Below are 26,328 nucleotides of genomic sequence, written 5' to 3'. Positions count from 1 at the left end.
TATATATAACGAAGTTGGTTTTAAAAAGTGAAATCTTGTGATGTGGTTCTATTGGTTAAAATGAGATATTCTGATTTCTTTTTAAATGTTAATGGTTCCTAATCAGAACATAACACTACCAGGTATACAAACTTCTCACCTGTTTAACTTCATCCTCTCCAGCTGTAATGTGTACATTTTTCTGAGCTTTTCAAATGACTAAACTTTGCTTTCTTTATTAATCTGTAATCCAAACTTCCTACTCTCTATGTATGCTTTATCAGCAAGCCTCTGTGAACCTGTATTAAATCTTGCTATAACAACTGGTATTCACTCAGTGCCTATAACATTATAAAATGTCCCAAGGCGCTTCACAGGAGCATTTTAAAGCAAAATCTGACACTGAGTCACATAAATCTGTATTAGGGAAGTTTGCCAAAAGTTTGACCAAGGAGCTGGTTTCTAAAAAGTGTCTTAAAGGAGGAAAGCGAGTCAGAGAGGTTGAAGAGATGGAATTCCAGAGTTAAGGGCCTAGATATCTGAAGGAATGGCTGTCAATGATGAGGCAATTAAAATCAGGGATGCTCAAGAAGCCAGAATTAGAGGAAGACATACCTCAAAGGTTTGTGGGGCTGGAGGAAATTAGAGAGCTATGGAGGAGTGAGGCCACTGGAGGCATTTAAAAACAAGAATGATAATTTAAATCAATGCATTGCTCAGTCAGGTGACAGAGGAGAGTTGGATGATGTTATGGAAGTGGAAATCAGCAGACTTAGTATTAGTGTCGATATATGGTTGGAAGCTCATCTCAGGGCCAAATGCAACACCAAGGTTGCAAACAGTCTAGGTCAGCCTCAGATTATTGACATGGAGAGGGATGCAGTTGATAGCCAGCGAATAGAGTTTGTATGGGGACTGAAGAAAATGACTTCTGTCTTCCCAATATTTAATTGGAGGAAGTTCCTGTTCACCCAGTACTGGATGTTGGATAAGCAGTCTAATAATTTTGTGGCAGTGGAGGATTGGAAACAGGTGGTGGTGAGGTAGAGCTGGCATTGCGAGTGTACATGTGAAAACTGATGCTGCGTTTTCGGATGATGTTACTGAGGGGCAGAGTATAGATGAGAAATAAGAGTGCATACGGATACGGGAAGAGAAGCCATTGCAGGTGATTCTCTATGTTGAGAGAGATAAGGAACAAATCAGGCAAGTGAAGTACACCCGGAGAGGCACTAGAGGCGAATGACGTGGTCAACCATGTCAAAATCTGCAGACAGGTCAACAGGACAAGGAAGGATAGTTTATCTTTGTCACACTCACAGAGGATTTCATTTGTGACTTTGATAAGAGTCGTTTTGGAATTATGACGGGGCAGGAACCAGATGGAAAGGGTTAAAACAAGGAGTTCCAGGGAAGATGGTCACAGATTTGGGAGGCAACAAGTTCAAGGTCTTTCTAGAGAAAAGGGTGCTGAAGTTGGAGGGTAGGGAGGCTGGTTGTTTGCAAATATAATGGGGCCAAAGGTTGGTGTTTGAGAGCAGGGGGTGATATCATCAGCTTTGAGAAGGTAAATGTCATCAGCAAATAACATGGTTTATATCAATTCTTGCACATGCAGAATCCTCTAATATCATCTTTTAGTTGAAGTTTTAATATGCATCCAACAGATCAGATCAAAGCTCCACATTCCTATCACATTGTGCCACGAATGATGGTGGACAGTAAAAAACTAATAGGAGGAGAAGGTTCCATGAACAGCCCTTTCCTCATTGATGGTGGAGCCCAGCAAGTGAGAGCAAACAACATTAAATGAACCACTTGCAATCATCTTCAGCCAAAAGTGCCGAGTAGATGATTCATCTCAGCCTCTTCCTGAAATTCACGCCACCATAGAAGCTAGCCTTCAGTCAAATTGATTCACTGCACATGGTATCAGATTTTCTAAAGGCACTGAATACAGCAATGGCTACGGCCCTGACAACATCCCGGCGGCAGTGCTAAAGACTTGTGCTCCAGAACCAGCAGTGCCCTTAGCCAAGCTGTTCCAGTACAGTTACAATACTGACATTTACACAGCAATGTGGAAAATGGCTCAGGTATGTTCTGTCCACAAAAAGCAAGACAAATCCAATCTAGCCACTTACCGGCCATCAGTCTACTCTTGATCATTGGCAAAATGACGGAAGGTGTTGCAACAAAGCTAGCAATAACCTGAATAATGATGCTCAGTTTGGATTTCACCATGGCTACTCGGCTCCGGATCTCATTACAGCCTTGGTCCAAACATGGGCAAAAGGTGAGAGTGACTGCCCATGACATCAAAGCAGCATTTGGCTGATTGTGGCATCAAGGAGCCTGAGGGAAAATTGAAGTCAATCTTTCCACTGGTTGAAATCATAACCAGCACAAAGGAAGATGGTTGTGGCTGTTGGAGGCCAATCATCTCAGCCCCCAGGCATTTCTGCAGTGGTTCATCAGGATACTCTCCTAGGCCCCGCCATCTTCAGATGCTTCATCAGTGACCTTCCCTCCATCAGAGGTAGGGATGTTCACTGACGATTGCTCAGCACCATTTGAAACTCCGTCTCCATATGTAGTATGACTTGGATAACATTTAGGTTTGAGCTGATTAGTGGAGAGTAGCAATCATGCCACACAAGTGCACACAATGATCATCTCCAACAAGAGAGAATCTCACCATCTCCCCTCGATGTTCAAGTGCATGAATTGCTGAATCCCTCCATCAACATCTTGTGATTACCACTGACCAGATACTTAGTTGGATCAGCTATAGGTAAATAAATTCTGGCTACAAGAGCAGGTCAGAGGCTGGGAATGTTGTGATAAGCAGCTCACTCTCAACTTCCCAAAGACAGCCCATCTACAAGGCAGAATTCAGGAGTGCGATCCACTTACCTGGATGTGTTCAGCTCTAACAACACTCAAGCAGCTCAAAACCATCCAGGCACCCCATCCACCACCTTAACCATTCTCTCTCTCCAACATTAGTGCACCATGGCAGCTGTATGTACCACCTACAAGCTTCACTGCTCCTTTGACAGCATCTTCCAAACCCACGACCTTGACTGCTTGGAAGGACAAGGGCAGCAGGTGCATGGAAACGTTATCATCTGCAATTTCCCCTCCAAACCACATACCATCCTGACCTTGAACTATATTGTCATCCTTTCATCATTACCGGGTCAAAATCCAGGAAGTCCCTCCCTAACAGTACTGTAGGTGTACCTGCACTACATGGACTGCAGCTGTTCGAGAAGGCAGCTCACCACCATCTTCTCATGCACAATTTGGGGGGGCAATAAATACTGGCCCAGCCAGTGACACTCACATCCCATCAACTAATTTGTTTAAAACTCACCTCCTGAATTCTCAAAGCCTTTCCACCATCTACAAGGCACAAGGCAGAAGTGTGACAAAATATTCTCCACTTGACTGAAAGAGTGCAGCTCCAACAACATTCAGGACATTCAACACCATCCAGGGAAAAGCTACCTGCTGTATTGGCACATCATTCACCACTAAAGTGGTGATTTCCCTACCACTGGTGCAACGTAGCTGCAATATATATAACATACAAGATGAACTGTAGCAACTGGCCAAGGTTTCTTCACCAACAACTCCTAAATCCACAACCTCTACCACTTAGAAGGATGAAGAAAGCAGGCAATTTGGAAAACCAATGTCTGCAAGCTCCCCTCTAAATCACATACCATCCTGACATGGAAACATATCTCTGTTCCTTTATCATCACTTGGTCAGGTTCCTGGAGCTCTCCACCTAGCGGAAATGTGGGAGCACTTTCAGTGCATGGACTGCAGTTGCTCAAGAATCATAGGATCATAGAAATTTATAGTATGAAATAAGGCGATTTAGCCCATCATGTTCATGCTAGCCGACAAATAGCCATCTTGCCTAATCCTGATTTCCAGCTCTTGGTCCCTAGTTTAGAACATTATGGCACTTCAGCTCACATCCAACTACTTTTCAAATGTTATGAGGGTTTCTGCCTCTACTACCCTTTCACACAGTGAGTTCTATGTTCTCAACATCCTCTGGGTGAAAAAGTATCTCCTCAAATCCTCTCTAAACCTCCTACCTCTCACCCTGAATCTATGCCCTGATTATGGCCCTCTCAACCAACAAGAGACTTGAGACATGGGCACTAGAGATTTGGATGACCTCAATTTTACAGATGGTAGAATGTAGGAAACCAGCCAGGAGCGTATTGGAATAGACAAGCCTCAATGTAACAAAGGCATTGAGAGTTTCAGCAGCAAATGAGCTGAGACAGGGGTGAAATAGGATGAATGCTCATAGCTTAAACTGAGTAACACCTGGCCTTGTATATCTATTTATAGTTATGTTTATCCAATAAACCTGTTATAGTTCAGACATACCTATGTCTCAGCAATCATACCTTAGCTAGTCACAACCAACATACAACAAGGAGGCAGCTTGCAGGACCCCAAAATCTCAAAAACCTTTCAAAAAGTTTGCAAATCTGGCCTGAAAAAAGGCATCAAAACTCAAGACTTTGGTAAGACAGTTGAAAATCTCCAAAAGAGCTCCATAGAAGAGGTGGAAGCAGAGAGACAGGGAAAGATATCAACTGTTCAGCTTGCTAAGGACTGCATCATAGCACATGGAGGTCCGCAAGAAATTCCAATCCAGCAACAGAGTCAAAGAACCAAGTGACAATTGAGGAAGGGTAAGCAAACCTTGAAAAAGGCTCAAAATCTTCAATTTAAAGGCACAATAAACAGGCAACACTGGGCAAATTCCTTTATAGTGAGCGCGGGTTTTGATACATCACGTAGTCTGTGTTTGAGGTCGGCACCATTACACAGGACGACCATGAGTCAAAATCAGGGAAAAAATATTCAGCTGCTTAAACACGATTCCCTAGTGAGACGAAAACAGTGAACAGAGCTAAATTATAACTTCCAGCGGTTAGTTTAAAAACTCTGCGAAGTTGAGGAATGATTACCAAAAAGGGTCAGCGACCGAAGCAGGTATGAGTGAAAGGCTGGTCAGTGCAGGAAAACTCCATTACTGCAACAGGATCTTAAAAAATCAAGGCAAACCTGCCAAAAAGCTTAAAGCAGCTATGGGTTCCAAATTCACATCGCCAGACCGATGTGGACACATGGAAGGACCAGATCAAACACTGAATTGGGCAGCATAGAGGAAGGGATTTTTAAGATTCTGTACTGCTTCCAGATTGGACAATTAAATCTCGAGGCTGAACAAGTCAATACATTATTGTACTCTATTGGAGAAATTGCGGATGATGTTTTAGCAAGATGAGGCATTAATGAAACATCAAACAAATTCGAAGAAGCCTTTTATAAATGTTTTAATTTATGGAGTAACAAGATATTAGAATGGGCCATGTTTAACAAAAATGTCCAGAAACCAGGTGAACCAGTGGGTGCCGTTATGGTGATCTTAAAACGAAGCTGACCATGAGACCACGTTGTAGTTGGTGTTACTGATGATACCCTGAGTTAATGCAATCCAAAGAAGACTTAACTTTGGAGAAGGCAATACAGTTGGTGAGGCAAACAGAGGTCTGGAAACAAAATAGAGCCATACGAAGAGGAAAAGAAAAGCCTTCGCTCAGAAAACTCCCAATGATGGTACAATTTATTGATCAAAATAATGTCAAAGATATTCCAGGGAAGAAGGCACTTTATTGAACAAAAGTTCAAGATGCCATCAAACCATGCCAGCACTGCAGTGCCAACAATCCCCATGGCCCAAACAGTGTCCTGCGAGCACTGCAGAATACTTTCACTGAAAAAGGTTTGGACAGTTTGGAAAGATGTGCAGAACTAAAATCTCTAGATACACAAAAGGATAACGAGAGAATCCTCTCAAACAAGGCCAGCAATGAAACTGAGCAATCTCAAAATGAAAAAGAACAAAAATGTTTCCAGGCTGAGATTAAAGACTCCAGATACAGATTCTGGCATGCAAATATTTGTATCAATGGACATATCACTAATTTGCATGAACAAGCGTGACATTCTTTTCCAACAATTAATCGTGACTCATGACACAATGGCTGAGGGCAACTGAAACCCAATTACATGGTCCAAGATTACAAGTCATAGGCATATTACAGACAATGCTCCAGTAGTGAAGCCAATAGGTACAAGAAACATTACACGTTCTTCGCAATCAAAAATTTTCTCTTCTGAGCTGAAACAACTGTGTAGACCTCAACCTCATCCAGATGCCACTCAACAGACAGACAGTCATCATGATACCAAATCTGAGCCCCTCAAACTGTCCAAATGCACTGAAGATCTGGATTGGAACTTCAACACTGATTTCTTGACACTCTTCAGAGAGGCTGATAATCCAGCCGTTTTCCAGGAAGATGTCCAAGAGAAATGAGTAAACTTGTCCTCACTGAAGAGGTAATGAGCTAAATTAGACCAATGAGCACTTCAGTATGACCATGATCATCACAGTGCACATCTGCAGAGAAGGTGGAAAATGAAACTGTAGCGATAGAATACACCAGTATTCACCCGACTGTGGTGACCCTTTGTAAGTGCATCCACACCTATTCATCCACCAAAAGTGGTAGTCAAGGATGCAAGCAGTCAAACAAGTCTGGAACTAGAGACAGAACCAAACCAGACAATGTCCACCTCTTCCATCCTGAAAGACACTGACCTTATGGCTACACCAGGTTACTGGAATTTGAAGGGAAACAAGATGTTGACCAAGTGCCTTCCTCATAGCTTCCTATCCTGCCTAAACTATTATTTCCAGAGGCAACAGTCCAGGATCACCCAAGAGTTCATGAACAAGAGTTTACAAGGAGTCATCACTCCAGAAGTAAAGAAAGACGGACAAAACCATCAAAAAGAACCAGGATCAATTCACCAGACAAGGATATCACAGAGTGTGTGATATGTTCCCAAAAGTCCAATCATGAGAGAGAAAATTAGATCGAGAGTGACAACAGCAAGGAGAGGAAAATGATGATCAAAAAACTGACAATATACCAGATACTGTAACTCTTACTGAAGACCAAACAAGTTAAAGGGAAACTACCAATCTTCCAAGTCTGACCAGAACACAATCAGGGAGAGTCATGAAACCTCCAGACCAATTGAAGTTAAGAAGTCAGAGGCTTGGGGGACATGGGGTAGTATGTAAATAAAAATGTAGAATAAATTTGGATGAAGACTTGGAGAGGTAGTATTTGGGTGTTATGGTTGAAAGGGTGGGATTGGAGAAACAGTACTACCCACATGATGATGTGAGAAGCACATGATCAAGAGTTAAGAGGGAGAAGGCTCATGGTTTAGACTGCGTAATACCTAGTCATGTACATCTGTATATAGTTGTTTTTCTAATAAACCAGACACCTATGTCTCAGCTATCGTTTTTTAGTCAATCACAACCAACATACAACATCTCGAGATAAAATGTGACACCAAACTTCCTAATCATAGCCCTACATTTAACTAATTGTTATATACCACAAAATGCAAGGAACCTAGTAATGGGCCCTCTGGAACCCCACTGGAAACATCCATCCACCATTACTTCCTGCCTCTGAGCCAATTTTAGATCCAACTTGCTACTCTGCCTTGGGTCCAATGGGATTTTAGTTTTGTGACCAGTCTGCATGTGGGACAATATCAGAAGTCTTGCTAAAACCCATATTGTTAAAAGCACAGCCCTCATTGACCTTCCTTATAACTGCCTCAGAAAATTCAATCATGTTAGTCAGACATAATCTTTCCATAACAAATCTGTGCTGTCTTTGGTGAATCCATGCCTTTCTAGGTGAAGATTTATCTTGTCCTTCAGAACTTTTCCCAATAATTTCCCACTACCAAGGTTAAGACTGGCCTGTAATTCTGCGGTCAGTCCCTTTCTCCCTCTTTAAATGAATGCGCACCACCACTTTCTTGAACACAGTTGGGTATGGACAATAAATGTTGACAGTACCAGCGATGCCCACATCCTATGAATGAGTAAAAATGTTAAAAAATAACAAACTGTAATTATTACTCTCCTGTAGTCTATTATACAAAGAATATCAAGTTGCATAAAGTATTAATCTCCTACACTGTATTAAATAGATAATACTGAGGTGAAGAATAGTGTATGTTGTATTACACAGAGAGAAAGAAAAGATGGACTTGCATTTATATAGCAACTTTCACAACTACCGAATGTTATAAAGTGCTTTACAGCCAATGAAGTACTTTTGAGCTGTAGTCACTGTTGTAATGCAGAACATGGAGCAGCCAAATGAGTACAGCATGTGATAACGGGCAGATTATCTTTTTTTAATGTTACTTGAGGGATAAATATTGGCTAGGACAGCAGGAATGATTCCCCTGCCTGTAGATTCTTACATGGGGCCACATTTTATCATCTTCTCCAAAGACAGCACTTCCTATACTGCAGCACTCCCTTGGTACTGCCCCCGAGTGTCAGCCTTCATTTTTGTGTTTTGTAGTAGTGAATGATACTCTCCTATACTGTAATGACACAGAAAATATCAAGCTGTGGGGAACTTTATGCTCCTGTATTGGCTAGCCCTGATATAAGAAAGCTATAACTAACCAGAAACTCCTGCATAGACTCACATGAAGAATCTTGAGCTGTAATAACTATTACAGCCCTGTACTGTTTAATACAGATAATGTGGAATAAAGTTGGAACAAAAGCACATTTTAAAAAAGAACCCGAGAGTCACAGCCATTACCACAATAGATGCAGTTATTGTGCACATCTGATACATCCTTACCTGGAATGCAGACTGGCTGTTGTAATTCTTAACTTCTTTGTTCGCTCCTCGAAATAAAAGGACCCTCGCACAGCTCTCCTTGAGAGGAAAAAATAGTTAAGTTTCACGTATTTCAAAAAAAATCTCAGGACTATGCAAAGATTATAAATACAAGGAAATTACACCATATATATAGTCTGAACTTTGCAGGGTAGGCTCCATGTATATCATGTAAACACAGTGGGATACAGCATTTATGTGCATTACACATAAATGCAGAACCATGTGTATGTTATAAATACTGAAATGCAGCACCATGTGTAATTATAAATATAGTGGGACACAGAACCATGTATATATTATAAATACTGTTCTCAAGCTCTCAAGATATGTCTTGATGTGTGCAAAGCTCACTGAGTCTGACTATTTTTTTCCTGTTACTACAAACTCTTGTTTGTTCTTTCTTGTTATTTATGTTTTGCAAGTTGAGGGGGAGAATTCCACTCAGCTAATTGTTCATTGCAGTGCCAATTACTTTTTGGATCTTATGGACCAATCTTATGGATATGCGTCAATGCCAGAGGTGCCCAAACATTTGTTTTCAGTGGTCTAAGCTAAGAAGATTTTATATAGTGCTAAAGGACAAGCAGAGAGAAAATGCTATTCCTATATTCAAAAAGGGAGGTAGAACAAACACAGGGAAGGCTACACCAGTTAACAGTGTCAGTGGTAGGAAAGATATTGGAATCTTTACTCAAAGATACAATAGAAAGACATCCGGTAACTGTAAACAGATTTCAAAAGGGGAAGTCTTGCTTGACCAACCTTACTAAATTCTTTGAAAAAGTAACATAAAAAGCAGATGAGCGTAATGCAGTAGATGTAATGTACACAAACTTTCAAAGGTCTTTGTTAGGGTATCACATAGTATGCACATGACTAAGGACTGTTAGATCATGTGGACTCAGGACAAATAGCAGAACGGATAGCAAACCAGCTACAAAACAGAGTTAAAGGCTCAGATTGGAAGAAGATGGGAAGTGGTGTTTAAGAGGGATCGGTGCTGGGGCCTCTGTCCTTCACTATTTGCTGTAAATAATTTGGACTTGGGGAAAATCAAAATTTGCAGATGACATCAAATGGATAATACTGAGGAGGACGGCAAAAGTACACAAGACACTAACAAGGGAGAAGAAGGGGCATGTAACTGGAAAATTCATTTCAATATAGTTAAATATGAGGAGGTGCATTTTGGTAGGAGGAATAAAGAGACAACAGGCAGAATTTTACATTGCTCTGGGGCAGCTGCTTCCTCCAAAGTAAATTATGGAGGTGAGCCAGCCCCTGCTCTGGTGGATTACCTCGCAGCCATTTAACACTTGGCAGGATATTAATTGGCTCAGGACAAGACTTCCACCCACATCCACAGAAGTGGCCCTACCTTCGAGAGTTGCAGGTCAATTAAGTGGCCGGCAGTGCTCTGGTCCCAGCAACGTCACCATCAGCAACAGCCACTGCTTGGACTGCACCCAATTTCCAATGGAGATCTTCATTAGGGCCAGATGGGGAGGATTTCAGCACAGCAGGCTAGGGGGTAGGGGTTGTGGGGTGCCGGGGTGGACAGGCCAGGTAGGGGAGGAGATTAGATAGAGGGGTGAAGCCATAGAGGGATTTGAAAACAAGAATCAGAATTAGGAGCCAATGTAGATCAGCAAGCAGAGGGCTGATAAGGGAAAGGGACTTGTTGCGAGTTACGACAAGGGCTGCAGAATTTTGGATGACTTCAAGTTTACGGAGAGTGGAATGTAGGTGAGCAGCCAGGAATGCATTGGAATTGTCAAATCTAGAGATAACAAAGGCATGAATGAGCAGATGAGCTGTGGTTGGGGGCGTTGGGGGGGGTGGGGGGTGGTGGGGAGCGGGTGGTGTGGGCAGCAGTGATGGTGGGAAAGTCAGGTGATCTTATAAAGGTGGAAATAGAAGATCTTAGGGATGGCACAAAGTTGAGATCAAAGGTAACAGCTTTAAAAAACGTGAACCATCTACCAGGGGATTGTGAGGCCATTGACAAAGCCCAACGACATTTGGTATTTTTACTATAAAAAAGAACCCAATCGAAATATGGTAACAGTTGGTCAGAATATGGTGAAGTAGTTAATAACTGCTTTGTCCTGCCTCAAATCAACAGTCTAGAAGCTATTACGCAGATGTTTTTATCTCTTCATTTATCAGGGCTTAATCCAACCAATGGATCATAGGACTATTCAAACTCTTCGGTATCACCACTGAAAACATTTAGCTTACTGAAAGGTTAGCAGCCATTGACACCGAGGACGACTTTACAGAAAACCTGCTGAAGAAGGTGCATGGTTTTGAAAGGCCTGGACGTTAGTGGGTGGATTTTGACTTGTTTAATGCCAAAGACTAGCAAACGCATGCTCCATAAAAACCAAAATTGGAAGTTACATGCAAAGTATCTAGCATAGAGCAATGAGCCATCTTACCAGTGAGATGTGCAATAGGAAGGGGTACCAACATATACTCTTGATATATTTAACTGACGGGAAACACAACACTGAAAGACTGTGAACTCAGAACTAAAATTAGAAAATCCTAATTATTAAGATATACTATGAGAAAGAAATAAATAGAGCATCAGATATATCCACATTCTAATATCTCAGCTCACCTTACTTATGCAAAGGAAACTATAGAACCTATATCATATCAGTTCTTTTCCATTTCTAGAGCAACGTGTTCTTGATTACAGTTTTTCTGTGTATCCAAACCACCAACAAATCTTTAACAGTAAAGAATGAAAACACTCGGATCAAAGGTCATGAGGCAAGTTAATATGCTTGTCCTCTCTTTTGTATCCAGAATTCAGAATTAACCAAAACAGATCTCAAAAGACACAAGACATCTCAAAAACCCGACTCCCACAACGCATGGGTTAGAAATTCAATTTCTGCCTTAACCAGGTGTAAAGCGGGTAGTGTGGCCGGACCTTCACCCATTGGTGCAGGAGTGAGGCCTGAACCGCATGGGATTCCCACTGATGCCCAGGGTGACACAATATTGGGTGGCCAAGAAACTGATCTGGTCAAAAGGAAGGTAGGTCCAGAGCTGGGGCGGGAACTGATTGTAGAGGAAGGGAGACCAGGATGGCAAACATCTGTGCCGTCACAACTTGGCCAAGTTGTTCCTCAATGGTACTCTTGTTGGGCCAGTGTTACTTTGCTGGATTGCAGCAGAAACCTTGTTTGTGTGCATAGTCTGTCTTTCTGCCACAATTCTATCCAAGACAAATAGGTAGATCAGAAACATAACCAAGGAATTTCTAGGCCTTAATTTTTCACCTGCCTTTTTTCAGGGCCATTTTGGGGCCTGTTACAGCTGGGCAAATTCTGAAAAGTGTAATCTGGGACCCCAATTTGAATACTTAACCAGCGTTATGCCTAATTCAGGATAGCCTGCTTCCCCTTTTCATGCCTGTCTGAATATTGCACATTGCCTGAAAGGGGCATCAATATGCAGCAAAGGTGTGCCTGAACCAGACCTGCTGACTGCCCTTTCTACAGGCATAAAACATGCAGCCATGTTTTGTGTTTTTCTCTAAAGCCCTGCACCTTCCTCTATTTTCAATATGTATCCAGTCTACATTCAAAAATTGTGATGGCCACAACTAATCCTATTGGCAAAGCTTTCTGTGCTCCAAAAACACGTTGTGTAAAGAGATTTATCCTCATCTCTTCCCTTGGTGACAATTTTCAATTAATGATCACTGCTGACTCCACAATCAGATGAAATACTCTTCCCCTACTCATTCAATATTTTAAAAACCTCTATTAAATCTCCTCTCAGCTAAAAATAGTTCCAGTATCTCAAGTTTCTCCATTTAACTATAATTTCCTATTCCTGGTATCATCCTGGTGCACCTACACTCTACTCCCTCCAAGGTCATTTCTAATAATGGAGACATTTTCCATTTATCAATGATAAATAAACCTTTGTGACAAATGTAAAATATATAAGTGTTGGATTGAGGAATTGGGGAGTAGGCATTGGGTTGAGTTTGATTCAAAGATGAGCTTAAAGCTCAATTGAAAATCTTGAGCTCTTGCTTATCACTCAACCCACTCAGACTGTGATTCAACCAGTCTCGTTGAAACTCCATCTCCCTCATGAGGGACTCCAAACTTTTCACTTTTGAAGATCAAGCCTCTGAATTCCCTCAAAACTGCTCCAACTCAGACTGCCTCAATAACTGCTCAACTCCCAGGGTGTCCATCTCGTCTCATGAGACTCCACTTCTCTGGATTTCCAAATGTGTACTTTAGCTTCTAAGTACTGGCACAACTTTAGCCCTTGAATAGCCAGCTAGCTTCACTGGGCTGGCACGGCTCTTGGATTTCACCAAGCTCCAGTCTACTCAGCTGCACCAAGTTTTAAAAGGCTCCCAGGGCATCTTCTGAGCCCTAATTCTTTCCAGCACAGAGCCAGTGACCCTCTGCCACCTTCTCAGCTCCCTAGGAGTTCTCATGAACCCTAACACCACAGAGCTATTAAATGACTCCTGGGATTTCTCTTGAGCCCCAACTATACAGAGCCAGCTAACAGCAACACTTTTGCCACCTGGAGCCTGCTAACAGCAGCACCATTTTGGGATGGCCTTTTCCTCCTGTTGCAGAACACTCAAACCTCCAGCAAACACAGATAAATTGAAACTCTAGAACTTTCTTAAGCTCCACCCATTATCACGGAGCCTTCCAGGGCTCACTGAATGCTTTTAAATTAATTGTAACTTTAACTCCCAAAACAAAACAACTCTCTGGGCTGCATTTCTTTGCAAGCAGTGTAGACACCTTGTCTCCAACTCTTCAGCTAAGAAAGCCCACCTGCTGTTTTATGATCGTACCTTAACACCTTAGGTCAACATGGCCTCAACCTTTTAAGTGTAATAGCCTTCAAACTGCTTTAGTTGCATTTATCCCATTTTCTATAGTTAAACTTTAATCTTCCCAGAACTGAAAATTACCTCTTAAAATATTACTATGAACCATGAACTAGGTATTCATAACACTCCCTTGTTAGTCAAGGATCTATCTCTGTCTTAAAAATATTCAATGACTCTGCCTCTGCCACTCCCTGGGGAACAGTGTTCCAAAGACTCGCGACCCTCCGAGAAAAGAAATTCTTCACACCTCTGTCTTAAATGGAAGACCTCTTATTTTTAAACTGTGTCACCCTGGTCCTAGTCTCTCCCACAAGGGGAAACATCCTTTTAGCCTTCTTCTTGAACCCTTGCAGTTGGTGTGGTTTAGGTGTTCCCTTGAGATGGGAAATAAACGCTACCTTTATCAATGATGCCCTCATCCTGAGAATGAATGAAACCATTCTGAATAACAGACGTAAATATTGGCAATTCCTTACTCAAAATGGCCACTTTAACTTATGTTTCAACAGAAGGCACCATTAAGAGCATTGTTAATCAACCCTCAAAGTGAAAATTATGATTTTATAAGTGAAAATGCTATCCCTTTTCCTCAGAAAACTTTTGCGCTGGGCATAGATGGCAAGACCGAGGGATTTTCAACCTGTCCCTTCATGTTTCAACAAAAATTCCAACAGACAACTTCACTTTTGCTGCACCCCACCAAGTACCCAAAGAAGGACACACATGCACACTAAAGAGTCTCTTTCACTAGTCTGTCCATGGGCTAGTGCTCTAAGGTCACCTCTGAGGAAAGTCAGACAGAAAGCCACCTTTTGCAATTAGACATTGAGAGGTTATCTATAAGACAAGCAACACACAAGGAGAGGTCGGGGGGGAGGGGGGGGGGGGGGGGGTGGGGGGCACAACCTGCACGCCAGTGTACCATGTGGAGTTTCTATTTTTTTTTTACAATGACTTCATTTGAGATTGCAGATGGAAAAATATTTACTTAAATGTTAGTATTTTGATGAAAGTTGAATATTTGATGAGTTTGCACTCTTGATGATACAATGTGGGTTAATGTCACCACACCTAGATTTTATATAAATAGATAAAAACATTTAGATACACTTCAATTGAGAGCACACACACACACACACACACACACACACGCACACTGAAGATAAGAATGCAGGACAGTCATACCTGTTGCCCTAAGTCTCCAAAAAAGGTCAGGCTCCTTCCCCAGATAAAATACTGTCATACTACATTGCTAACACAGACTGTCTGTATTCACACAAGCATTGCTGAAAAAGAAACCATGGAAACGTTACATAATCTTTTTTTTCATGAAACCAACCCACTCTTGGCATAAATTTCAGGGCACAAGGGTTGTCACAAGACACACAGTCTGTGGGAAGTATTGCATTGCAAATGCATTGGGTGTTCGCCCACGTGACTTTCAGCTCCTTCATCCTTTCTTATTTGTGCTTCTTAGCATATTGTAAATGTGCAACATAACAAGGTTTTCAAAAGCTCTGCATCTTTCATTTTGCATGTCTGTGTTCAAAGTGATGGAATGACAGAAACAGGATCAGAGGTGAGGCAGAGATGTTGTGGATAAAATCCTGCTCAGCAGAATGTGGAGGGTTCAGCAAGTAAATGGGCCAGGCCTGAAGTAGGCATGCCACTCAACTTGTCAGGTTCCTTTCCGGCAAAGATGGTCCATTCTACTGCATCGAATGCCACATTTTATTGCCTTCACTTTGACTGGGTAACTAATGTGTAATCTAAGGCTGGCAAAGTAAAGCTTTTTCAGGTAACGTCCATCCACCCTACTCTAAAACTTAATTCATTTTAAAGCCATCTGAAAAATGACATCTTCATTCACTCTGATGGTGCTGTATTTGAGGCCTGGACCCAGAGCTGAAAGGTCAATGTCTGACCCACTGAACCATCCAGACCCCTGTCAAAGAATAGCACACTTGATCTCAAATGGATCTAAACTCAAGCTACAAAGGGTTAATATCAAAAGTATACATGATGCTGATGTAATAATGATGTCAGATCACATGACTAAAGTAAAAGGGATCTGGAAGGAGGAGAAGCTCCAACCTTGCGTAGAGGTCCAAATGTGTAAACACTTGCTGTAAGTAAAGCATAATGGTTTTAAGAAACTGCGGACTTAAGCAGCATGCTTTGGGACAATAGACGACCCCCAAAACCACTGTCTAGACCCTAACCACACAACATGATGGCAGCGAGCAAAAATACCCAGCAAACTTTATATGGCAAGCAAACAGCTCCCTTAAGGAAGAACAATAAGATTCACCAAGATGTTGGAACATCGCATGAGCGACAGATACAAATTGAGACACAGACCCAGAGACCGGACAGCAGTGAGTGCAGGCCTGAAGCAGCAAGCAGCAGCAGCACAGAAGCAAGAACAACTCCAGGGGCTCAGCAGAAGCATGGAATCCACACTCAGAACTATTTCAGAGTGCAGAAGGCTCACAACAGGCCCAGAACTGGGACAACTAGGGGAAAAAGGTTCACAAGGTACGAAACTGCTTCAGGATTACACAAAAAAGATCAAAAAGACCCAGGTCAGCACACTGCTTTATGCAGTAGTATCTATCACTGGTGACATGATAGCAAGGCGGGGGTTGATGAGACTTCAACTTCTTATGAAGAAGTCCTGCAAATTTTTGACTCTTCCTTCAGCATCCATTACAATTTAATAATGGAGAGGGCTAAATTTAAGTAAAGAAAAGACCAGACGAAAGCATGGATTCATTCATCAATGATCTCTTTTGATTGGCAGGGAACTGCGATTATGGAATCTTAGGGGATGAGTTGATTTGCCACAGCATTGTAGTTGGAGTCCTAGATGAAGAATTATCAGATTTCTTACAGACAAGAGAGGATTTAACACTAGCAAATTAGTGCAGATTGCAAGGCAAACAGAATTGGGCATTTGATCGCATGGAAGAAGTGGCCCCATGGAGAAGATTGAGTGAGACCATTCGGTTTGGAGGCTATAAAGAGAAAGCACGCTAAAGCCTAAGACTGCCAAAATGGGGAAAAGTGTGGTAACCACTATTTTGAAATATCTTTGGTGTAACAAAAAGAAAATGCAGAAGCGAGAAGAACGTCCAGCAAGGTTGGAGGGTAGGGTGGGGTGGGGGGGCAGATTGTCTCAACTGTGGAAAAGTAGGCTACTTCAAAACTGTTTGTCGCTCGAAAATGCTGACCACCTGTAAAAAGGAGAAAATTTTAAAACAGAGTCACAGAAGCAAAGGAACCAAACTTCCTGGGGGAGGTAAATGATTCTGAAAACAAGTATTGTTATATTAAACTCAAAGTGATGGACACCCCACAGAGGTTGAAGTAGACACAAGAGCAGGGATTTCTGTTTTATCAGATGCAGTCAAATGGCTCAAACAGATTACATTGCAACTCTCATCTATCAAATTGCAAGATCCTGATGGGACAACTTTAAAAGTGAATCGCCAACCAATGGCAAAGCTGAATTATAAACCTCGAAATATCCTTGAACCTCTCTATGTCATTCAAAATCAAGAGTGCTGTCTCCTAATCAGAAAGTAAACTAAAATATATTTATAACATGGATTGAGTTGCTGATCAGAACAGTACACTTCGAAATGAAATTCCAAAATTGCTTGAGCTGAAGGCCGAGTACCATATCACCCTACGAGCTGATGCTAAACCAATTTGCCTCTTTACGCTGAGGGAAGTCTCTCACCCACTCTTGGACGAAGTCAAGGATGAAACTGAAAAGATGAGCAGCAAGGGGTTATTTGACCAGTCACCATGCCAACAAAATGGTGTTCAGGAATGGTTACAGTCTCAAAGCCCAAATGCTCTAAGAAATTTACATGGATTTCTCAACTAAACAAATCAGTGGAATGTGAGATTCACCTGATGGCCTTAGTGAATGAGAGCCTTGCCAAACTAGCCAAGAGCACTTTATTTACCAAATTAGATGCGAACAGGGGGTTTTGTCAGTTGCCTCTGGTCAAAGAATCCAGATTGCTGACCACTTTTATAATGTCATTGAGTCATTATTGTTCCAATAGATTGCCCTTTGGAATAAAGCCTGCTCCAGAAATTTTTCACTCTCACACTCTACAAGACATAGAAGCAACAATATGTTATATGAGTGACACAATTATACATGGCTGCATGACAGAACAGCATGATCGCAGAGTCAGGGCAGCCCTGAGAGTCTTACAGGATGCAGGTCTAACATTGAATGAAAAATGTGAGTTCGCCAAACCTATGATCAAACTTCTAGGTCACATAGTACAAGCTACTGGAATCACAGTTGATCCACAAAAATGCAAGTAATTAGAGAACTTCCATGACTCAGGAACATAAATGAGCTTCAGAGATTCTTTGGGATAGTCAACCAAGTTGGTAAATTCCAACTAAATTTAGCAGAGGTCAATGAGTCCTTGAGACAGAGTCAACAGTGATGGGGATATAGACCAGCAAAATGCTTTCAAAAGGGATTAAACAACTTTTAATCTCTTCTGAAATCTTGGCACAATACAATCCAGAATTACCGACCATGGTAGCAGCAGATGCATCGTCTACAGGTCTCGGGACAGTTTTATTTCAAGTACAGAGAGACGACAAGCTTGGGTGAGTCTACTATGCCCCTAGGTCACTAACAACAATAAGCCACTATAAAAAAATCATTAGCATCAACATGGACATGCGAAAAATTTTCAGACTATGCTATGGGATTCGAAATTGAAACAGACCATAAGCCATTAGTCACCCGTCTAAATATGAAGGGAATTATGAAGATGCCACCCAGAGTCCAACAGTTCCGACTAAGATTGATGAGATATGATTCCATCACAGAGTATGAACAAAGGAAGTATCAAACAATGTCAGCACACTGTCATGAATACCATCAGAAGGAGCTAAACAAAAAGATTTACACCTTATTACGCAGATTGAAGCATATTGTTACGGCAGGCAGATGGTAGATGCCAAGCTTCCCAAATCCCAGAGGGAAACTTGGAGCAGCTGCCACAACTATTTTTGCAATTTTTTTTGTGATGCGGGCTTTGAATTCAGTAAAAAGACTCCAAAGTCTTAAGGTTTCTTATAAAACTAAATTAATAGAAGAAATGATTTTAAGCTCATATATGGATCTACAAATTACAACTATGATAACTTCTAAATCCCCTAATTAATCTAACTCCCAGTTACACTTTTGTTAAGGTAACAGTGAGGCATATAGATTTTAAAAGACCCAGGCAAAGTAACACACAATACCCTGAACAGTCAAATTCAAAGTGAAGTTCCTTAGCTTCAGTTCCTTATAGACAGCAGCTTGAGGCTTAGATGCTGAAGGCTTTTCACACTTGTTAGATCTTAGAATTCCTTCCCTTATGCACAGCCTTCTCTCCTTTACACATGTTTTCCCCTTTGAATGCAAATTCCCATTGCTTCACCATGTCTTTGGACTTTTATCTCTCTAATAATAAAATCTATCATAGTACCAATTTTACCAGTAATTTATGGGAAAAATAAACACACTGTTTCTTAACTTCTCCTGACTAGGTGTAATATTTAACTCCCTCTTTTGAATTTAATCTAGCCTGGTTTATTTAAAAATGCAGTTGTTCCCTTTACACATTACACCCTAAAACTTCCCCCATGGTTAACTACTTAACATTTCAAACCTAGCTTATCTTCTGATACAACAAAGCCTGCAGACCAGCTGCCTTTAATTCAATTAAGTCAACACACACACAGATATAGACACAGACCCCACTATTACTCTACAATAAATTCCAATAACATTATGAAAATTATTATATCTTCCTGACAATATACATCTTTAATCACTGAGCACTTACCAACTACTGCAAAAATATTGCAGGAAATAAAACAAGCCCAGCAACGAGATGAAGAATGTCTCTAAATCCAAGAATATTGTCTGAAAGGATGGCCAGATTACATCCCCACTAATCCAATACTGCAGCAGTACTTTAAACAGCACAAGCACCTCACTGTGATTGACGACCTATTAGTCTTCAATGAGAAAATAGTCATACCGAGTACACTTCAGCTTGATGTTCTTCAAAAACTTCACCAAGATCATTTAGGAATAGCAAAATGTCGTGCAGGAGCACAGCAATCAGCTCGGTGGCCCTGCAGGCATTAGTCGCTCTTTAGAAGAGATGATTTCTGACTGTCTTACTTGTGCCATAAACAGCCAAGAACAAAAAGAACCAATATTATCTTCTACTTTTCCACCAAGGCTGTGGGAGCACCTGGGAATGGAATTATTTGAATTTAGGAAGAAAACCTTCCTTATTGTCACTAATTGCTATTCACAGTGGTTCGAAATAAACAGATTGCAGAGAGCAAGAGTAGTTATCCAATCCCTCAAAATAATTTATGCAACACATGGTGTCCCAGACATCGTGGTGCCTAACAATGGGCTGCAATTTGCTAATGAGCTATTCCACAATCTTGCAAACAAATATGGCTTAGTTTGCGTAACCAGTACACTTCGTTATCCTGAAGTGAATGGAAAAGCTGAGAGAGGGGTACGAACCATCGAGGATTTACTGAAGAAAAACAAAGACCTTACTCTAGCTCTTCTGAATTATTGAACCCCACCACAACAAAATGGCTTCTCACCATCAGAGTTACTAATGGACAAGAGATTAAGAACACAGTTTCCACCTTTAGAAAAACTCAAAACCAATATCACTCTGAACAACCACAAGAGGGTAAAACAGTATGAGGACAAACAGAGGAGCAACCAGGCTCGGAAATTTAATCCTAGACACAGAGCATGGGAATTGCCAGTGTTGAAGCCCAGGGAGAGAGTATGGCTCTGAGACCAACAGAGGGAAGGCACAATCATTGGAAAAACTCCACAACCAAGACTGTGCAGGATTGAGACAGACCAGCGCTTTATAAGGAGAAACCACAGCACCTTAATATCCTTAGAGAGAAAGTCAATAGAAACTTGGGCTTAGTACTCAGATCCTGAGGAAGAAGAAGAAAGACTTACTACACACTCAACAGCCACGAAGGTGAAGAACATTCACATTGACAGAAAGGAGAGCACGGAATATCCTCAACCTCAAAAGGAGATCAGAGTGAGATCGGGGGTTGGTCAAGAGGCCACAGAGACTAACCCTGTGAGGTCTGAGACTTTGGGGGGAGATGTAAATATAATTGGGATCTAGACTTGGCGGGAGATGTAGAGTAAAGGGTTATCATCAAAAGTATGCATGATGCTGAGGAAATGATGTCAGATCACATGACTGAAAAGTGAAAGAGATCTAGAAGGAGGAGAAGCTCCAATCTCATGTAGCGGTCCAAATGTGTAAATATTTGCTGTAATGGTTTTAAGGAACTAGACTCGAGCAATGTACTTTGGGAGAATAGACAACCCCAAAACCCCCATCTAGATCCTGACCACATAAGAAACACAAGTTGCAGAAATCAAATGTTACTGCGTAAACGCCTGCCCCACCAGAAACAGATGAGACCTTCATCACTTACATTGCAGCTTAGACCTGGGGACAGGTTTCATAGGGATCAGAAAAATGACTCGCCCATTGCGCTGCCCAGTCAATAATTAGACAGGAAACCTTTGCCCGAAGTATCTGGGCTGGATTTAACCAGGAAAAAGAATATCAAACTCACAATGGGAAACAAACATGAGAGACAGAAAACCCTTATTGCTTCAGAACAGAACCTGGCCACTGGATTACCCACTAACCAAAATACGTTTGTTTCCACTAATCCAAAGTGCCTACTTGGCCATGTTATGTGGCAATCTCCAACAAATGGCCAATGATTTCAAAAGAAAGTACAATCAGTTATCTGGCTTCACTTAATAAAATAGCACTGATTGGAGAGTCCAGGAGGTAAGTTATTCTGAATTCATTTGAAGGGAACTCTGACCTCCCTGACCTGACCGTGAGGAAGCTTTCAGCTATTAGCAACAACTATAAGTGGATATGGATCAAAGGGTATACAGTATTATGCCATTATCCTAAAAAAAGAGGCATGAAGCTGGAATTTTTACATCAGTTAGTCTGTGGTTGCAACAATGTTTGAGTATAAAGTTCCATGAGCAATCCTCAGCACTAAAATTAACCATACCAGCCCACACCTCACTCAGAGGACAGGAGCAGAACCAATAGGTGAAGATAATCCAAATGCTATCATTACCCTGTGATTAATAAATATTCTCGATGGGTGCGATTATTGATCATTCTCTGAGCATAGGTGTCGGTGTGGTAACTGATCATTCTCTGAGAGTGTGGGTGTGATTACTGATCCTTTATTAAAGGCACGATTATTGATCATTCAGTTATGGTTGTGAGTATGATTACTGACCATTCTGTGTATGTGATAATTGATCATTCAGTATGATTATTCCTTGTTGTTGTGATTACTGATCAATCTCTGCAGATGTGATTATTAATCTCTGTGATCAATCTTTGTAGATCATCGAGTCACAGTGGCACTAATGGAGGCCATTCAGCCCATCAAGTCCATGCCAGTTCACTGTAGAGGAATTCAGTCAGTCATATTCCTCTGTTCTATCCCCACAGCCTTCAAGCTTATTTCCCTCCAGTGCCCCGCCAATTTGCTTTTGGAATCACTGATCATCTCCGCTTCCACCATCCTCGAGGCAGCAAATTCCAGGTCATTACCAGTCGCTGTGTGAAAGTAGTTATTCCTCTCATTCCCCCCCCCACCCCCGACATCACTAGCACAAACCTTAAATCTGTGTCCCCTAGACCTTGTACCATCAGCTAATGGGCAATATCATACCTGTCATAATCTTGTACACTTCCACCAAATCTCCCCTCAATCTCCTTTGCTCCAAGGAGAACAACCCAGCTTTTCCAACCTAACCTTGTAGTTAGAATCCCCCAACCCTGGAACTACTGCACCCTCTCAAGGACCCTCACAGCTTTCCTCAGGTGTGATGACCCAAGCTGAACACAAAACTCTGGGTGTGGCCTAACCAGAACTTGATAAAGGTTCAGTATAATTACCCTGCATTTGTGTTCAGCTATTTATGAAGCCCAAGATCCCACATGCTTTGCTAATTGCCCTCTCCATATGTCCTACCACATTCAAAGATCTATGCACATGAGCCCCCAGGTCCCTCTGTCCCTCCACACTCCCTAGGCCATTAAGTCTATCTTGCCTCTCCCTATCCCTTCCTCCAAAACATATCACCTCAAGGTTCTCTCTATTAAATTCCATCAGCCATTTGTCTTTCCATTCTGCTAGCCTATCTATATCCTTTTGCAGTCAATTTGTCCCATTCTCTCAGTTTGTCACAACTCCAAGTTTGATATCACTGGAAAATTGTGAAATTTTACCCTATGTTCCAATATTCAAGTCATTTATGTATGAAAAGCAGTGATTCTGGCATTGAAGCCTGGAAACACCATTGTGAGCCTCCAGTCTGAAAAATAACCATTGGCCATGAATTGCTGTTTTCTGTCCTTTACACTAACACTAACCCTTCTATTCCATGAGCCTCAATTTTATTAACCAGCCCTTTACGTGATATCATACCAAAGGCTTTCCTAAAATCCATTTCGACACCATCCACTGCATTCCTTTCATCAACCTTCTCTGTTACTTCATCAAAAAAATTAATTTTAGTCAGGCACAATCTGCCTTTTACAAATCTGTGGTGGTTATCCTTAATTAATTCAAACCTCTCCAAGTGCCTGTTGATAATTTTCTCTGATTATTGTTTCTGATTATTACTGATGTTAAACTTACTGCCCTGTACTTATGAGCACTGTCCTGACACTCACTGTTGAATAAGGATATTAATCTTTGCCACTTTGCAATCTCCAGTATTTAGGGAAGTTTGGAAGATTTTGGCAAGGCCTTCCACTATCTACCCTCGTAGTTCCTTTATCAACCTGGGATGCATCCGGATCAGGTGACTCAACTACTCCAAAGGATAGCTAGCCTTTCCAGTACATCCTGCCACTCCTTTCATCACCTATTCCATTTCCACTTCTGCCAATATTTTTGTCAGATGTGATTATCAACCATTCACTGTGAGAACTCGTCATTCCCAGTAACTGTTTATTGATTATTTCCTGGGGATGTAATTATTGATCTTTTTCCATGGGTGTGGGTAGTTATCATTGTCCTTGTGGGTGTGATTATTCATCAGCTTCTGTCATCAAGAAGCTTTATCCATCAGCTTCACCATTGAAGGGTTTCTTGTACGAACAGCATAATTACAATTCATCCTGTACTATGGAAAGTTGTGCCTACTGCCACCATTGATAAGGAGTTCCATCCAAAAGATCCAGCCCTAGAGTTCCATCCGTGGTTGCTATGATCCACCTGCATCTTCATTGAGGAGCTCCATCAGTGTATTCATTAGCTCCAACATCAAGGTGTTCAACTCTACAGTTGACCATGTTCATTCCCAATAATTGTAGACAAGTTGAAATGTCCCACCACCCCTGCCCTCAACCATATGAGCAGCACAAAGTGAACACTATCTTAATTGCAATTCAGTGCCTCTTCACTTCATGAATCCGGCCTTTTCTGACTAATTTATAATAATCTATGGCTGGTGTTCTCTGAAGATTGCATTCTGCAACACAAATAAATCTTCTAATAAGATAAACTATACACTGAGACACACTTGGAGTGTATAATTTATCAAATACTCTCCTTCCATAATTATAAAACTGGGGAACTAACAGCTTAGATTATGAAACTACACATTCGTTTCCTGTAATAAACAAAATTAGTCTCGAAGGTCAGTAGATAGTAATTAATGCACTTGCTGGCAGCAAAGCTGTTTGGTTAAAAAGGTCGAAAGCCATTTTAGCTGCCACCTAATTCTAAACTTTATTTTAAAAAAAGCACTGTTACAATTACAGCTAATTTTCTGCCCAGTCTCTGTTGTTGCATTTCAAGCTATGAACCTCCTCCTCAGAGACAAGCAGCCTTCCGGCATAGGAAACTCTTGAGAATGTTTGAATCATTGAAGCTCATCGATTTGCTATTCCAACTTGAATGGTCTAACATTCAATTGCATCTTTAACTCTCTCGCTGTTGTCAACACCACTGTTTTCATGATAAATACAGAAGAGGCGACCTGTTCAGCCATCCCAGCCTGTTAACCTAGAAAGATTCCACAGCAGCCCTCTCATCACAGCATCCAACATTTACTTAAATGATTGAATTTCACATGTGGAAGAACTTCTTAAACACCTGTCCTTTACTGGTTTAGACCTTATCCTCACGTCACGATATTATTTGAAGTAAAGTTCTGAATTTACCTATTCCATCTGCTTAGATAGGAATATGAGAAATGCTAGCTAAAGAAACTAGATCATATTCTATCATCCTGGTAATCACATGATACAATGATAATGGAGTTGCTGACTAATAGCAGCAATCAATTGCCAAAGAGTCTACAACTGACCCAGACATGAGGGGAGGAAAACCCCCACTGATGGAGAGCTTTGCGAACAACAGGTCCAAAGTTGCCTACTTCTCCCAAGCATGCTGCACTTATCCTAAATCATGCTTACAATTTTATACATCTCTGCAACCTCTCAGCAACCTGCTTTAAAGGCAGAAGAACCCAACCCTTTTGAGCCTTTCCACATAATTAAACTCCTTAGGCGGCAGGAATCAGCGCGGTGATTCCAACCTGAACTTCCTCCAGTGCTTGAATGTCCACCTTGTGCCTCGAAGATCGATACTGCATCAAAATCCTGGAACCTCTCACTTGACAGCATTTTGAGAGTAACACAGACTGCAATGTTTCAAGATGGTGGCTTACCATCATCTTCTCAAGGACATTTAGGGCTTATTAATAAGCATTGCGCGTGAAGCAACATCAAGTGAATGAATAAGTAACTAAGAACCCTCAAGGTGCAGTTTGTCCTTAGGACTGTACTGTTTGAGCATGCCATTCCAAATATTTGTCAATCTATGAGATTTCTTTATTAAGGTGTTTCTACTGTTACAGGTGCATGTGTGATGCATTTGCAGCCATTGTAACCCTGTCAATCCAGGCATAGAGAAAGCTTCAGGCTGGTGGGGTCTCATTAATATTTAAGTGCCAAGCTCCAATTACATTCAGACCCCGACACAATTTTAACAGCTAATTGTGGTGGCACCAAGTGCTGGACCCACCAGTGACACCTAGCAGAAGACAAGGTCACAGCTAGAATGGCCCCAGGCAATTTAAAATTTTCAGAATTTCTCTTAAGGTTTCTTTGTGGGCCAGGAGGATCAGGAGTACTCCACCTAGTTTCACAACGAAACCATGGGCTAGCCAACACCCCACCCTCAACGCCAACACCCCACCCCTGACCTTTTCCAAGCTATGATTCCCCTGCCCAACAAGATTCCTTAGTACCAGGGACTATTCCCTCAGGTTCCTGTTCTCTCCTGCACCCCACTGCTTCCCTTCAATCAGCAAGCGCTACAGGCTTGGTTCAGCGGGGAGACTCGGATTCAAGATGTAAGTAAGGCCCAGTCATTAAATTGTCTCTGGTGTTATGTTTGCCCGGTCATTCAAGTTGCCTGGTCACGCTGACCT

The 26,328-nt window shown here is 41.5% G+C and overlaps 1 protein-coding gene across 1 annotated transcript in view; it reads right to left on the bottom strand.

Annotated features, from left to right (window-relative positions):
* shank3a (SH3 and multiple ankyrin repeat domains 3a) overlaps positions 1-26,328 on the bottom strand; it is a 773,648-nt gene that overhangs the window by 516,597 nt on the left and 230,723 nt on the right. The window contains exon 8 of the mRNA XM_041203533.1: positions 8,786-8,863. Coding sequence (XP_041059467.1) covers positions 8,786-8,863 — 78 coding nt within the window. The remainder of the gene's footprint in view (positions 1-8,785; positions 8,864-26,328) is intronic.

Source organism: Carcharodon carcharias, chromosome 13, assembly GCF_017639515.1.
Source record: "Carcharodon carcharias isolate sCarCar2 chromosome 13, sCarCar2.pri, whole genome shotgun sequence".
Lineage (NCBI taxonomy): Eukaryota > Metazoa > Chordata > Chondrichthyes > Lamniformes > Lamnidae > Carcharodon > Carcharodon carcharias.
This window is presented reverse-complemented; position numbering and strand designations above follow the sequence as displayed.